This window comes from Prosopis cineraria, unplaced genomic scaffold, assembly GCF_029017545.1.
Source record: "Prosopis cineraria cultivar Desert tree isolate PC_DT_omini unplaced genomic scaffold, ASM2901754v1 PC13, whole genome shotgun sequence".
NCBI lineage: Eukaryota > Viridiplantae > Streptophyta > Magnoliopsida > Fabales > Fabaceae > Prosopis > Prosopis cineraria.
In genome coordinates, this window is record NW_026555344.1 from 28,312,076 (window position 1) to 28,329,763 (window position 17,688).

Below are 17,688 nucleotides of genomic sequence, written 5' to 3' on the forward strand. Positions count from 1 at the left end.
AGAGTAGCTGAATTTCTTCTCCATTTCTGCTGTGTTGCATGCCTGTCGGAGGTGTGGTGTGTGCGTGTTTAGTCTTTCTTCTTCCTTTCCTTCTTAGTTGCTCTACTTTGGTTATAAGGATTGTTGGTCGGACCTACTTTGATGTTAAGAAATAAGTCGAGTCTTATCCTTGTATAAGGGGAACCCTTTTTGTACAAAAAGATTAAGGTAATAGGGGAAACTTAAATTTTTTATTGCTTTGTTTAGCTATTTTTAAGTAAATAATATTGGCTAGCATGCATTACATATTCTAAATGATTGAATGCAAAAAAAATGTGTTTTATAAGGGTTTACGAGGTATTACTTTTATAATAATGCATATATGTTTTTCCTATTTATTTAACAATGGTATTCTTTATGGAAATAGGTTTTGCTAGCATGCATTGTGATCATAGAAACTAGAAGTGGAAATTAAAGAAATGTAACTCGGTAAAGTACCTTAGATAGGCAAAGGAACTACTTAAGGGAGGAATTATATATGCTATATTACCTTAGAGTGTTGAAGTGGTCAATACTTGGGAAAGGTAGAAAAGAGTAGGAAGCATGATCTCAGTGGGAATTCACTAATGGGGAGGTATGGACTTGTGATATTCTATGGCACACTGCCAATACTCAGTATTGCCATACTTATTTGTTAGCTCAATGCACTAAACAAGTTAGTGGATTGAGTATTCAACACCTCTCAGTGGGGGAGGGAATTCAACATGTGATGCGTGAGGTTGAGTGCCTAAGCCAAGGTAGCCCTCACATCACTACTACAGAATATATCTTTAAGAGCGGGTATTTAGGAGTGCTTTTTGAATAAGCGCTCCAAAATACGAATACGGAATTTACCGGAGCGCTTTTCTAAATATGCGCTCTTGTATGTCAGGCTTCTAAATAAGATAACGCTCTTAATTAATATATATAAAAAATTATAAAAATTTAAAAATACCTTCGGGAGCGCTCGTACTTAAGCGCTCCGAAAGATAGCTCGCCCTTCCGGAGCGCTCGTTCGCGATGAGCGCTCCGGAAGAGTAATAAGCACTTCGGAAGAGTCTTTCCACATGTACTTATTATTCGTCCGTCAATTTTCTTTTCTCCATTTAGCTTCTTTCAAACCTCTCTCTCTTTTGTTGCTGCTCGTTCCTTCTCTGTGTCGTGCATCTCTCACTGTTTTTGTGCCGCATCGCCGTCTGCCTCTGTATCACTGTTGCCGTCGGTCTCCTGCATCACCGCCGCCGTCGCTGTCCGGTCTCTGCATCGCCGTCACTGTGTCGTCTATCTTTTCTGCTGTTTGCTGTCTGTTGTTTGCTGTTCCAAATCTATATTGCTGTTGCAGATCGCCATCCATCTTTTTTGCTATTTGCTATCTGCTGTTTGCTGTCTGCTGTTTGCTGTTCCAGATCTGCATCTCTATTCCATATCTGTATTGTTGTTGCAGATCTGTGCTGCTGCTGTACACCAAAGGAAGGGACGCCGTGAAGACCTCTGTTGCCACTGTGGGTCGCTGCTATACAGTGGAGGAATCGACGTCGCTGCTGCCATGAAGACTACACTTTGAAGGTACTTATATCATACTTTTGTGGTGTCAGGCTCATTGATAACAAAATTTTCATTTATTAGCCCGCACAACACTAGTACCTATAGTGTTGATTACCATTCTCAAAACATTACTGATGCATTCAAAGCCAAAGGCAAAAAAAACATGTTATTTTTAGCTCCTCACAATCCAGGGTAAATTGTTATTATTGTTTATTTTTAACTTTAGTTGATATTTTAGTTAATGAAATATTTTATATTTTCAGGCAACATTGGGTGCTTGTTTGTATCAATACATTCGTCCTTGTGATTTATTATCTTGATTCATTAAGAGATAGTGACTTTAAGAACTATAAATCTATGAGGATATTATTTAATCAGTAAGTTTTTAGTTCTATATTCTTTATATATGTTTATTATAACAATTAATTTTTACTTGGTATGCTTAATCATTATATAATAGGGCTGTAGCACGTTATCAAGGAGGTGAAGGTCTCCCCTCCAAACACCGAAAGACCTGATCCTGTTGAGTTTTATTCATGGAAAAGAATAAAGGTTTGTATTATTTTCTTAATAAAAAAAGTTGGTACATATCTAAATGATTGTTTGATTGATATTTTATGTTTGTTATTCTGAATATGTTGTTCTAGATTGATGTAGAATTTTTGAAAAATTCTGGAACTTCCAAGTTATAGGGGAGACTCTGTCAGATTTTTGACAGCAAATACTTGTATCATATATATAACTTCATCACTGAAGTATTTTAAATTAAGTTAGAATTTATTTCTACCATATAAATGACATCTTTTATTGTTTTATAGGTACCTACACAATTACAAGGTTGGGTGTGTGGATACTATGTTATGAAGTTTATGAGAGAAGTAATCACACAACAAGAGTTGATCATTCCTGAAAATGTAAGTCAAAAGCTTTGAAATTAAGTTAATATAATGTTAATTACTTATATATTGCTTTCAGATCTTGTGTAGTATTTTGTTGGAGCAAGATATTCGCATTTTACTATGGAGCAAATAGAAGATTTAGTTGAAAAATGGTCAGAATATATTATTGGCTATTTGTGATAGGAAGTTAGATTTCAATGTTAAAAAAATAATAATAGTTTCATTTGTTAGGCTTGTTAGAAATTAAACTAGGTTAGTTAGAAAATTGAAATTGTTGTATCAGTTTCAAATTTTTTTCTTGTATATAAATTTTTATGTTGATATTATTTTTAAATTAGTTTTTGATATTATGATTTTCCATTATTAAAGATATTTAAAAGGAGAAATTTGAAAATTTTAATTTAAAAAAATAAATATAATATACGGGAACGCTCATTTGAAGAGCGCTCCTGTAAAGTAACTTACCGGAGCGCTCTTTTAAAGAGCATTCCTGTATGGGGGCATATGGGAGCGCTCCTATAGAGAGCGCTCCGGTATGCATCATACAGGAGCACTCTTATATAGAGCGCTCCCGTACATGACGTGTGTTCTTAGAGACCGGAGCGCTCTTACGGGAGCGCTTTTCTAAAAGCGCTCTTACGGGAGCGCTTTTCTAAAAGCGCTCCTGTATAGCGTACATACAGGAGCACTTTTTTAAGCGCTCCTGTACATTTCGGAGCGCTCGATACGGGAGCGCTTCAAAAGCGCTCCCTAAGGTCAAAAAAAAGCACTCCTGTAAGCTTATTTTGTAGTAGTGCATGGCGAGTAAGTTAGGTTGGCTCTAGAAGAGAGTTAGCTTCAACTAATCAAGATTCAAGTTGAAGGGAACAAGCAATTCGATGGATTAGATCATGCCTTAAATTATATTTTATGCCTGTGGATGTATAAGTGGGTACAAAGTTAACTTGGGAGCTGAAAGTTCCAGGAGGCATTCTATTGGTCAAGAAAGGCTATATCGGCCTATGTTATGTATTCATATATTCTAAATGGCTTAATTATATGCTATGTTGAATCTATTATTTATTATACTCAACCATGGCTTTCCTTGTAATAAGAAATATAGATTTCTCTATTACTAAGACAATGGTTGTCTCACCCCTTTCTTTTCTATATTTTCAAGTCTAGGTGAGGGATCTAGTGATGGACGAGGAAAAGAATAGAGCTAGGAGTTTGCGTTTGTGAATTGTAAAAGAATAGCAACCCCTTTCTTTTAAGCATGTGTATTATAATGTATTTAGGTTAATGTGCCAGTAGGATGTGGTTGTACATAAATGTAAATATATGTGTGGTTTGTATGCCTATATAGGGTATTTGTTTGCTTGTAGACTTGTGGCTAGGAAACTTAGTCATGGTAAGTGATTTTAATGGATTCATATGGTAGACAAGTTTTCACTACAAGAAAATATTTTATTTTAATGTGTGTGTGTGTGTGATTCTACAAGCAAAAATGCAAAGAGGTTGTATTACATATTATGTATTTGTGACTATTTAGTGGTATGTGCAAACAAGTACCTTGGATAGGGAAAGTAGGTTTGTGGGCCCCACGAGGATCTCTGAGCCAAGTGAAAATATTTATCATGTGTATTTATATGCGTATATAGTGTTAGAATGATTTTTGGCCACCCTCGCATGATTTTTGTGAATTTTGGGGTTAAGGGTCCATTTTGGGAAATGGCACTCAGGTGATCAAATTTTGATGTAAGATGTTTTTCTTTCACTTAACTATTCCATCAGATACTCCTAGTCCTATTCAACTTGTCCAAGGTGTTTCCACAAGTTTGTAACCATTAGGATGAGATTTAGACAACTTTAAAAATGGTTTTTATCTAAAATCAGCACTTTTGCATCCGGGCGTCCAAATTTCAATTTGACCATTGAATTTTTTTGAATTTTGGGTCCCAAGTAAAAGTATTTATAAGCTACATGTAGGCTTTAGAATCACCTTAATTAGACATCAGATAGAGAAACAGTGCACTCTAAAAATTTGTTTGGAGATTTGTTATGACGACAAAATAAAACTGTCATGACAATAACAATACATGATGGTGCAACATGCACAAGTTTTAATCCAACTGTTGAATTTTCTTGAAATTTAGAACAATAGTAGTACTCTTTAGAAGTGACGTGTGGGCTCTAAAATCACTTCAATCGGATGTCGAATGACAAAATGATGTCTCGTGGAAATTGGCCCAGGAGGTGCTGTCAATGATGTAATGACAGCAATTTTCCCCCTACTTTTGCCTAGTTTTGCTTCTGTATGCTAAATGTCATTCTTTAGACTATTCTAAATTGTTTCACATGTGTATTTTCCTATGGTGGGATTAGTTTAATGATTGAAATGGGTTGTCTCTTAAATGGTTTTAGGATTATCTCCTTAACCACACTTTGTTTCTTAAATTGTGATGTGTTTTTGCTAACACAAGGCAAGTATTACAATAATCATGACCATTCATTAAATCAATGGACTAAAACAAATCCATTTAATGCAGTAATATCTATGGTTATGATTGGGATTGGAAATAAAGGGAAAAGGATGATAAGAAAATGGAAAGACTCCCCTCTCAGAAGGGAGGAAATTCAGTGTGCAACATGGCAATGAAAAGAGAAGAGAATTCTCACACTACCAAAACAAAATTGGGACCCACCCTATGTGTAGGACCATAGAGTTCATTCACAACATACATTATTCATAAAGCTAGGAAACAGGCAGGTTAAGTTCATATGGGCTTAAGCCTTAAAGTCTGCTTTCTTAAAAAAGACTTATTTATGAAACTTGCCATTTATTCAAAAGACTTAGAGCTGGGCTCATAAGCCCTTTTTTTTTTTAAATTAAAAATCAATATAATAATTTATAATATACAAATTAAAATTTCTTAAAATTCAAAATAAATAAATACTTAATCAAAGAAATAAATAAATACAAATCCATATCCTAGACCTTGATCAAGTCTAAGTTTAAAATGAAGACCAAAAAACTTTATCGATCAAATCTAGAAACTTGATAAAAATGATGCAATTTAAAATAGGGGAAGAAAAGGCAGAAAGGGAAAACAGGTGTGGAGGGTTGCCCAGGCTTGAGCCCCTTTTTTAGGGTCGAGCTTCGAAACCAAATTTCCAAAAAAAAAAAGGCAATTTATCAAGCTTGAACTTTTATAAAAGCAGGCTTAAAAATTAGAATGGTCATTAAATCAGGTGATATACTAATTTAATGGTCAATAATTTTTAAACCATTGTGAGACCGATAGTATTTAATTTAATCTATTTTTAATCTCACATATTAAACATAACATTAGCGTAATATTTTATAAAATATTATTTTACAGAATTAAATATATAAAATGAGGTTAAATCCATTTTTGTTAGTAAATATCATTGTATTATTAGAATATAAAAATTGAAAGGTAAGACAGTGGGAGGTTGCCTTCTCTTCAATTTAACAAAAATATTACCATAGGTCTTCACCAAATTACTCTAGATTTGTTTAATATCTAAGAATATAAATTCATTATATAAAGAAAATGACAAAGAATAAAGCACTTTTACGATCTTTATTAAAACTAAATTAAAAATAAAAATTTTAAAGAAAATTATAGATAAATATTTGGAAGTATAAAGACTAAAGATACATGCATGGCTACTATATATATACACACAAGAACATGCGACAATATTATTAGTTGACTGAGTGTTATTCTGACTTGATAAACTTTTTTTTATTATTAATAAATACTTAGTTTTTGCAAGCGTGATCCCTTAAATATTATGAGACATGTTTCAGTTAAAAAATGAGGATGCCAATTAATCCACATAATTAATTAACACTTTAAGGTGCTAGTTGTTTTTTTTTTCACCATCACAAATATTTCATGGGTAAAAATGCCCTTTAATTCAATATTTTTTCACCTAGGCAGCATGTCACAAGTCAATCAAACATGCTTCTTTTTTGAAGTTAATGTTCAATGTTGTTGTTTGTTACAACATTGCAACAATGTTAACACTCAAAGTGTACCAAATAATTTAAGGGACAACAAAGTCATTTGACCCAAAATGTTAAAAAGAATAGTACTCCGTTCATCCCAAATTATAACACATCTTTAGACAAAATCTCCCATATAATAAATCTTATTAAATATACTTAACAAACTAATTTTTTTAAATTACAATATAAACTTTCAAAAATACCCTTCATTTAATATATTGAAAAGAGAGAGGATGAAAATTAAATAGAGAGAGAGGATAATTTTAGGATAAGCCTGTTTAATGAAACTTTCATATTATCAAAGTGTCTCATATTTTGAAATGCCATATCTTTCCTAAAAATGCCTTATACTTTGAAATGAAGAGATAATACTTTTACTTATAAAAAAGGAGCAGTAATGATTCTTGGATTATGAAGAAGTGGAATAATTTTTTTTATTGGATAATAGAATTGGACAAATTACCTTCTTGATTAGGCCTCGCTTCCATCATGGAAATATGCCCTACACAGAAAGCTGTCTCCTCATTTTTTTTTAAGAAAATAAACAAAACAAAAAAAGGAAAAGGATAAAGGAAAAATGATTGAAAAACTCTCCTAAAATATGTAAATGACAATGAGTTCTCATGAAATGTGGTAATGTTCTCAAGTCCCTTGAGACTTTTCTAGAATTAATATTTTTTGAGAAATGACTCTAATGATCCAAATATCAAGTCTAATGATAAGAGAGTGGGGTCACAGTGTTATGATCAATTCTATGATAAAATGATTAAACAATAAGGTTGTATAATAAAGTAAAGTTGTTTAAAGTAAAAGGTAAATTAAGGACTAAATCTATCAAAAGGTGGAGGAAGACATGAGCAAAAGAGTAACTAGTGAAACATATATAAACAATTCCGGCGGCGGTGGATTATATATATGTATATATATATATTAATATACATTTTCTTTTCTTTCTTCTCTTCCTATTTGTTTTCTCAATCTAGAATGCTCCGATCAAATTAAAACGATTTCAGATTTACTATTTTTTAAAAAAAAATAATTGAGATGTAAAAATTTAAAAGATAAATAATGAAATATCAACCACTAAAATGTGATCTAAACGATCCATAAGAGAGAATGACAAAAGGGATAGAATGAGATTTCATCTCATTCTAGACAATAATATTTTCTTAAACATAAGAAAGACACTATAGATCAGTATTGATATTAGTTTTCAACCTCCTTGCATCTTCCTCTTCCTTCAAATATTGTTAAAATGAGCAACACTACTCGAGATTTAAATCAGTTGAATATACAAAATTGTGAAGGAAAAATATAGCATTGTATATCTCTTTAAGCAGACAATTTTAATCCTAAAGGAGAATGAGAATACCTTTTTCACCAAAGACGATACGTTGGCAAGATCAAGAATAGTTTCCCACGATGAAGATGCTTATTCACAAAGCAAAACGAATATAATCTCTTATGGTCCGTTTGGGGACATCTGATAACAATCTAATGAAGAACAGTGTCTTGGAGAGGATTGGAAACTGAAAATCAAGTCAGTCAACAAGCCAAAACAAATCATTTCATGGTATTTAAATCTTAATGATGATGGAAGGTGAAAATAATAAATAAATAAAGATAAATCAAGTTGAATTATTTTACATAGTAAGAACATGCATATGCATCTAGTCATATATAAAACAAAAGGCTTCCATTAGATTATTCTTTTTCTTTTTTTGCCAACCATTAGATTATTTATGATTACGGAATCATTTAATTTAAAGAAATTAAAATTTTTAAATCCAACAGCAATGTTATGGCAAAAAAAAAAAAAATCTATCAGCAATGCTTAAAAAATAATAATAAGTTTGGCATTATCGAGAGCGGCTCCCAAAGAACGATGACATTAATTATTGAATATAGACCATTATTGCTGGTAGTATGTTGACTCGTAATAACTAATAAGAACTTATGGAGATGCTTTTCATAGGCAAGTACGTGCGATGTTGATCAGGGAGTTCATGGGTCATGAGGAATTTTGATATAGCTTTGGGCTTAATTTAATTTTGTGTCATTTTTCCCTTTTCATTTGATAAAAAATTTTTAGTGAGTTAGGTGAAGAGAGAATACCAATATCATGACATGATTAAAGCCTAGAATTTCATGTATAGAGGTATTTACAAGTTTTATCATCAATGAAGTCCTCCTATCTTCATCATCATAAGTGTGATGTGAACTTCCTAAAGAAAATGAGTTAAATGGTTTAAATTAGGGGGAATGATATTAAAGGATCAAAAGATTGAATTCAACGCAAATAAGGACAAAAATATTTAAATATCCAAAATAATTATCAAAATACACTAATAAAAAAATGAAATATTATATGCCTAAAATATGACGGTTTAAAAAAATCCATGATATTAAACTCCCTTGTTAATTGAATTCCTATAAGGTGTCATAGTTATTCCTAAAAACACATACATACTCCCAAAGTGAGTTTCATTAGCTAATCTAGAACCACACCAAACTCCTATTGGAGTCGGTACCATAGCTATCCAGCATTTGGAGTTATCTAAGTATTGTCCATTGCACAGACTTATAGTGCAACAATCTCCCATCTAAGATGAACTCCTACCCATTTCGCTTTTACAATCATGCCATCAATGTTCTCAAACTCAACCATGCATAATAATATATTATTGTCACACCCCAAAAATTAGGTATGACCAACACGGGATATGAGCCCAAAACTCATATCCCTTAAGCCGTGATCGAAAAAACATTGAAATTAATACGTCAAACAGACAAAAGAGTAATTAGAAATTGTTACAATATTAAATAAGATATTTAATTTTAAAAAATGTGAGGATCTTACCTGTAGTCTACGTGTAGCACCTAAGGCCAGACACCAATGTAGGTATAAAGTTCAATTTTTCATCAAATTAAGATTCGACTAAAATAATTCTTCTACTTCAATTTAGCAATAAAACTCCTCAATGGATATCTCGAGTCACGAGTTCAACTATACCATCTGAGACCAAAATATCTTTTCCAATGAATAACGTCCCAACAATAAATAATTGAACATGAATAAAAGGAAAGTTTGAAATAATTATGCAATTCAAAGAGGCAATGATTTTCATAAAAATTTAATAAACTTTGAAAATAAAAGAATTTTATAAAGTTTAAATAAAATCTTGAACTATTAAAATATCATATCAAGTATTATTATCACTTGATTGCAAGAAAGTAAATAAATAAAATAGATAATTATAAATAATTCACTAATTAAAAACCAATGGAATGTAAAATCATCAAATAATCAAATTCATATTATAGGGACTTATCAGAACAATTAACAAACGTAGACACAAAGTCCACGAGGGTAAATAACTAAACGTGGCTCTTGCCACGAAGACAAATGTGGACACACAATCCATGAGGGTAAGCAACCAAACGCAGCTGAAGCCACGAAACAAATGTGGACACACAGTCCACGAAGGTAATGCTAACCAAATGCGGCTTGAAGCCACGAAACAAATGTGAGTACGATACTTACGAATAACCATCCCACTGTTCCACATGCGTTGGCTATCGCACGGGGCTAGCACCTCTTATAAACACCCTGCTAGCTAGGTGTACCATGGCGTGCCAAGGGCTAACGGAACTACCGTTAGCAACCAGTGTTCTGTATAAAATCCCTTTTTAAAATCATTTTCAAACATGCAAGAAAATCATTACTTTCAAGATACAGTTCTCATTCTCAAAATCAAACTCGCATGAATACTTTTAAGCATTAAAACTTGCCAGAATCAAATTTCATATCCAATGCTCATACTTGCATTTATTGAAAAATCAAAAATTGCCAATGCTAATGAAAAGAAATTTTATTAATCCTAAAAGGATATCTCATACGGGTAAAACATTCATATGCTATGATGAATCATTTTTCACCATCATCTTAAAACTTAAAAATGAAGAAATTTAACTAACAAAGTATCCACTAATTAACATAATTATTATTAAAATAATCAATGTAAAAAAATAAATTTTAATAAGAAAAATTAATTGATAAATTAGTTGGGACGCTATCCACTTACCTGATAACTCCCAAATTAATAATATGTGCTTTTTTAAATACCTCTCCATTTCCCTTTAGCTACGTTATTACCTAGACCAGAAGAATAAACAACTTTCTTTAATAAGAACTCCAATTCATATATTTATAACTAACATTCGTGAACCCAATATGTAATCTAGAACAATTTTAAAGTCCTCAATCCTTATTTGTCCTTAATCTACTATCCATATTTAGAATTATATTCTTTCTATTCCTTTCTCCCACCTATAATGACATGTTTACCTCAACCATGCCTACTTCCTTTAGTAATTGATAAATAATTTATCCTTAAAGCTCTTCGATAATTCTTCATAAAGTACACATTATTTAAAACAGTACAATTTCTTACCTTACACAACCACAACCGATCTTATGACACCTTTAATTCAATATCATAAATGTCGTCAAGTATAACAAATTTCTTTCTTGTTCCTTTGTGCTTCAAGACCCAAACTACTCTAACAATTTCAAAATTTCACCTAACATGTTCAAACTCTAATCTATACACCATTAGGCCAAACCATCTTCATTTTATTCAAATCTCTCATAGCTCAGGCATGTGCAAGATCAGAACAAGCAATAAAGGAGAATCTACCATCCTAGTCACATAAACATATTACAAAACACATATTAACATATTCATATATATATATATATATAACCAAGTGACCTAAACATTAAAATTTAACTAGGATTAATTTGGTAAAGTTTAAGCACTCATTTATATAAAAATTTTCACTCAATCATTCTATCAAACACTGTACGTGCAAGAGAAAAATTAATATAACAAGCTTCTTGCTTTTCCTTAATTCTCTATCTAAGCCACATATAGACCTTAACAAGTCTTCTCCTAAAAACCCATGTCCAACATAAATGGTCACATGCAGTAGTAACAGAGGGAAAGGAAATTCTTGTGGCTTCCATCATAAACTCACGCACTTAATCACACAAGACCATCAAGAAAGAGAGTTCAAAGCTAATGGTTTCTCTAACACATACACACATACAGAACCGAAGAGGAAGAAAGAGATTTGAAAATCCATACCTTTGATCAATAATATCAAAAAGTAAAAGGATACACTGCTGTTCGAACAAGGAAGAGGAAGAAAGAGATCCTCATGCATGCACAACAGCCAGCTGAACAGAGCTCAGATAGCATCGCGAAATAGAGGAGTAAGAGAAATCATGTATTAGATCTCCAGTAGCGGCGGACGGCGTTCCAGCTCACAACCACATTCGCAATGTTGAAGGCAATCGAGGAAGGAAGGAGAAGGCGAAAGAGATCAAGAATTTTGGTTCCTCTCTCACTCGAGCATCGGTAACAGATCAAAGAAAAAATTGGGAAAGGAGGATTTAGTAACAAGAAAATAGGGGAGAGATTCAGGCATCACCATTACATGAAAAGAAGACCAATGGAGGAGCAGGGGAGTAGACGAACTCGCAACTTCGGGTCTTGACAGTAGCAGATCCATAGCGAACATTGACATCAGTGATGGACTAAACAGCCTAGCTCCTCCCTCACACACTTCAGAAACACAGAAAGGAAATGGATGGAGAAGAACAAAGGACTAAGACTCTCGACTTTCTCTCTAACTCACACTCACACCGGCGGCGGCAAGGATGAATGCCGAAAGAACAGAGGGAGAGAAGAGGCGATCTCTCTGGTTTCTGGAATTTTTGAAGAAGGAGAAAGAAAAATAAAAGAAATATAAATTTGAACTTTAAGAAATTGCAAAAATTACAAACGAAAGCCCAACATTTTCTCTAATAACATAAAAGACACAGGCACTTTGGTAAATTTTCCAAAATTTTAAACTAAATAAAATTAATATCTCTGAAAAAAATATATTTAAACTTTAGACCTTCAAGTAAGCTATTAATATAATTTCCACTAATTCGCCCTTTTCCATTTGCTATAAAATAAATTTAAATAAAATATAAATTGGGTGATAATAATATTTTTTTAATTTTTTTTAAATTTTAAGATCATTACAATTATCACTTGCCCACATGTTCATACTTTCAGTCATTGTACTCAATTACAAAAATAACATAGGCATAGTTCTCAATAAATCCCAATCATCCTCATAATTCACAATATAACATAATCTACTCAATTTATCTACAACTTTCAACAATTCAATTCATATTCACTTTACACATTTTCTAAAAGCATAATATGGCATTTTCATACTTAACATGCGATTTCATAAATTTTAAATACCAAGAACACTTTTAGGTTCCCGGTTAGATCCACCTCTAAAGTCACTCAAAAGAAGCACCCGTCCAATTCTAACCTCCCAAATTAGATGTTCCAAGATCTCAAGAGATTTAGTATACAATTAAACAACTCAAAATCAATGTCTATCATAAACACAATTTTCCTAATCACCCATTTAACTAAAAAATTGCAAAAATTAATTTTACTATATAACCTTGCAATCTAATGGTCCCATTAGCTTTATTAGACCCTTATGAATCTAACTAAAATCATTATCTTCTAAGTTAATATGCACATTTACCTATTCATATCTAGGGTGTGCTTAAACACCTAAAAATCGGACATAAATCTTAAATAATTCACACCAATTGTTCTAGTAACAATTATAAACTCTCATTAACTCCATTTCATCAATCTATCACAAACAAAACGTCCCCTAAGACAAGAACCAGAAATTCAAAATCAAGAGGAGAGGAAATTTGAAACCCTAATTGAAAACTAGCTAAAATGGAAAAGAGATTAGAAACTTACCCCAAGTGATTTCTAATTACAAATCACTCTCAATTGGCTGAAAATCCTTACCCTAGCACAGTCCTAATGGCCGTCTCTCGTTCTTGCTCTTTTCTTTCTTGTTTTCTACATTTTTCAACTATTTAAAATGCAATTCTGCCAGTTTGACCACAGATGGTTGTGTACATTAAAATTTCATTTGTCCATGGTTGAACTCACTTAAATGAGTTACTGCATCTGTTTTTCAACTAAGGGCAATTAAGATTATTGAAGGTTCTAACCACGAGTAGCGGTAAACAGAAGCCACAACGATTTCCAATGAGGTCCATCCGTGAGCGGTCAAGGCCAAAAGAAGCACCTAACTTTAACCCGACATTAATTAAAAATTAATTTCTAATTTATTCTTAAACACTTAGCTTAAGTTTTGAGATATTACACTAGATGCCATAAAACAAGTGTAGCTTGAAGCCACGAAACAAGTATAAACATATAATCCACAAGGGTAATTAAATAATCAATCAAAAGTGGCTTAAAACCACGAAACAAGCATGAGTGTGATGTTCACGAATACCAAGTTAGCTATGTTTTAACTATGATGCACCAAGGGCAAACAAAACTACCGTTACCAACTAATATTCTGATTCAATCCCTAAATAAAATTTGGAACTCAAGCTACAAACTAAGGTAAGTGGAAATGCAAATTAAATAGAGTAAATTGCAAATTCTTGGAATTAAACAAGTAAATTCTCATGAGAAAAATAAATATTGAGATTATGTTCATAAATAAAATTGGGATGTAAAATTGCAAATCATAGTAGATTAAGTTGCAAACATGAGAGAGTAAGTTGCTAGTTCATAGATTTAAATAAATAATCTTATAAATAATTCAATGTTTAAAATTGTGTGTTTTTTTTAAATTGTGTTCTTAAATTAAATTGGGAAACCAAGTTACAAATTAAAATAGAAGGAGTCATGCAAATTTCAGAATGTAAGCTGCAAATTTGTTAGTTTAAAATTTTATCAAGAGATCAATTAAAGACCCAAGGAACTTTCATGATATTTTGAAATTTGTTAGGTTGTAGTGGGATAAAATTATCTCTTTGGGACATTAAAATATCTTAAAAAGTGCACGAATTGAAAAATATCTTAAAATAATATTTTTTTTTTTTACCAACATCTTAAAATGATATCTTAAAAAAGGAAAAATTAAAATGAAAAAAATATCCCCATGCCTTTGACCGCCTTTGATCTACGTCTTGTATGTCTATCTATTGCACACCTTTTAAAGCATTACGGATCTTCAAAGGATGGATTACAAATATTATGCAATAAAATTTGCATGGCATTAGGTTTAAACAAGGATTAAGGAGCAATTTCATTCTTAAATTATAGGTTTAGAAGTATCTAAAATTTAAAAATTATTTTCTATATAATAATTTTTTTTAATTTTTGAAAATTGTATAAAGTAGTCCTACTGTTAAAAAGTTAAATTTGACCATGGCTAGAAAATGATAAAAAAATAAGAAAATTACGTAATATGAGACAAAATTTACAAACAAGAACTTAAAAATTACAAAAAGGATAAAAAAAATTGGTCATTTTCAATGATTTTTGAGATCATTTTTTGATCAACTAATGATTAAAGTTAAATTTTGTTAATGTTAGCAGCTATAATGTACCATTTTCAAAAATTAAGAAGGAACATTATATTGCATAAAAAATGAGTTTTGGATTTCAAATACTTCTAGACTTACAATTTAAGAGTCAAATTACTCTACAGATAATAAGACTACAAAAAAAAAGGCTTTTCGTGGCAACTTTTAGCAACGACAAAAATAGTCACCGCCAAAGGTCTACTTTTAGCAGCGTTACTTTTTATCTCCGTCAAAAGTATTTTTATAAAGATAATTAAAAATTAAAAATAATTTATATAATTGTTTAAATGTCACTGTCAAAAGTATTTTCATAAAAAAATAATTTATGTAATTACTTTTAGTGGCGACAAATCGTCGCTTCCAAAAGTATTTTTATAAAAAATAATTAAAAAATTAAAAATAATTTATGTAATTGGTTTAGCAGCAACAAATGGTCGCCACCAAAAATATTTTTATAAAAAATAATTAAAATAATTTATGTAATTGTTTTTAGCAGCGACGATTGTATTTTTATAAAAAAAATTAAAATATTAAAAATAATTTATGTAACTAGGTTTGTCGCCACCAAAATTATTTTCATAAAAAATAATTTATGTAATTACTTTTCATAACCACAGTTTGTCACTGTCAAAAGTATTTTCATAAAAAATAATTAAAAAACTAAAAAAATATTTTATTAATACTTTTAGTGGCAAAATTTGTTGCCACTAAAGGTATTTATATTTAAAATGAAAATAAATAACATTGGAATGGTAAAGTTATACATAAACATTAGAATGTTAAGGTTTTAATTTATAGATGTTATAAGATACAAATGATACTATAGACTACTTGATACATTTCGCACTTGATACTTGATTTGGTATACAAATGGTATCTACTTTGTTTACTGAGCTCTATTTTTCACTACCACATGAGTATTTAAATAATATGCTCCATATTTGATGATTATTTAAAATAAGCAACAAATAAATTATGTAGAGAATACTTGACGATATTGTGAATTATGAATGAAATTATATATAAACTTATTAAAATTTATTTATTTTAAATTGTAAAGTTATTGGTAAGTATTCGCTATTAACTTTAGATTGACTCTGTTAAAGAGACTTTAATGAAAGTCTAAACTAATTTAGAATGAGTCAAGACATGATTTCTTCTATTTTGATTATGAAATATTCACTTAGATTTTTAATTTGGAGTTTTTTTGTTTAGCATCTACTTTTAGTTTATCACATGTCCACCCATTTTCTATCTCAAAGATAATAAAAAATAATTGTTCAAAATGACTAGCAAAAAAATTTATATGATTACAATAAATTTTTTATTAACATATTTTTAAGATAATTAAAAAATTATAGATAAAATTTATTTTTAATAAAAGAAAGGGAAGCATTTAACTTGGGAGAAGATAAAAGTTTAATACTTTATTTATTAACTTTTGAGAAAAATATGAAAAAATATAAAAGATATTTAAAGTAAACTAATATAATACATGCTTATAACTAAATTATATACTTAATTATTTTAATTAAAAAATAAAAATTAAATTTAAAAATTGGTAAAAATGTTTATAAGAAAATTATTTAATATTTAAAAATTATTTCATTTTAAGTTCATTTTTCCTAACAAAATAATATTTTATTAAAAAAATATAATATGTATATATATACTCCCTCCATTCAAAAATATAAGGTATTTTTAATCAAATTTTACTTCCTAATAAAATAGTTACCTACTTTCAAAATAACCCTATTTTTTTATATTTACCTCTCTTAGCCACCCTATAATAAATATAAAATTATTCATCAATAGGGGCACTTTTAAAAAAATGTAATGATTATACCTCGAAAGACTAAAAATGCATTACATTTTTTAACGGAGGGAGTATATATATACTCATAGAAATTATTTTAACATATTAATAAATGAAAATAAAATAAACTATATATCTATATATTTTTAATAATATATTATTTGATATATGTGTATGTAGTTAAATAATATATATTTAATTTCACATATAATAATTGTAGGTGTATTTCAGCTCAACTAGCAACAAAGGAGGACTTAAGCCTTGGGAGGTAGAGGTCATGTGCTCAAATCCTGACTTAGGCATATTTTACAATGAATATGTGACATGGCACGTGGCGTGACGTGGTGGCAACGTGGTGTGACTTGGCACAAGTTGTCAAATGACGTGGCATGACGTGGCGCACACGTGGCAGGTGATGTGGCACAAGGAGGGCTGACGTGGCATGAGATAGCTTTTTTACTTTTAAAAAAGATTAACTTTTGGCAGCAACTGTTGTCACCAAAGGGTTTTAGTGATAACTTTTTGCCATCAAAAGTCTTATCGCTAATAGTTTTTGGTGGCGACAAATATAGTCGTCGCCAAAAGTATACCTTTAGTGGCGACAATTACGCCACCAAAAGTTAACTTTTAGTAGCAAAAAACTTTTGATGATGGCAACAAAGTATACTTTTGATAACGACTATATTTGTTGCTACCAAAAATTATTAGCGACAAGACTTTTGGTGGCAACTCTTGCAATACCGCTAAAAACATTACAATCAGCAAGATGCATTTATATGAATTATAAAAATTATGAATAAAAATAATATAAATGAGTGGCACTAGATAGAAAGCGATATATTTAACTTCGGAGAGCAATGAATACATGTAAAATATAATTAAATTGATGTAAACATATTTT

At 30.7% G+C, this 17,688-nt stretch overlaps 1 protein-coding gene across 6 annotated transcripts in view; it reads right to left on the reverse strand.

Moving 5' to 3' along the window:
* The window catches only part of LOC129290598 (uncharacterized), a 40,662-nt gene extending 28,877 nt beyond the window's left edge, over window positions 1-11,785 (reverse strand). Inside the window, exons 1-3 of one of the 6 annotated variants that reach the window (XM_054927410.1) lie at window positions 11,631-11,785; window positions 7,853-8,009; window positions 6,944-6,994 (exon numbers count right to left, since the gene is read on the reverse strand). In XM_054927410.1, coding sequence (XP_054783385.1) covers window positions 6,944-6,971 — 28 coding nt within the window. In that variant the 5' untranslated portion in view covers window positions 6,972-6,994; window positions 7,853-8,009; window positions 11,631-11,785. The remainder of the gene's footprint in view (window positions 1-6,943; window positions 6,995-7,852; window positions 8,010-11,630) is intronic. The other 5 variants (XM_054927409.1, XM_054927411.1, XM_054927412.1 and 2 more) reach the window with 5 other exon arrangements.
* Between the last annotated feature and the right edge of the window lie 5,903 nt (window positions 11,786-17,688).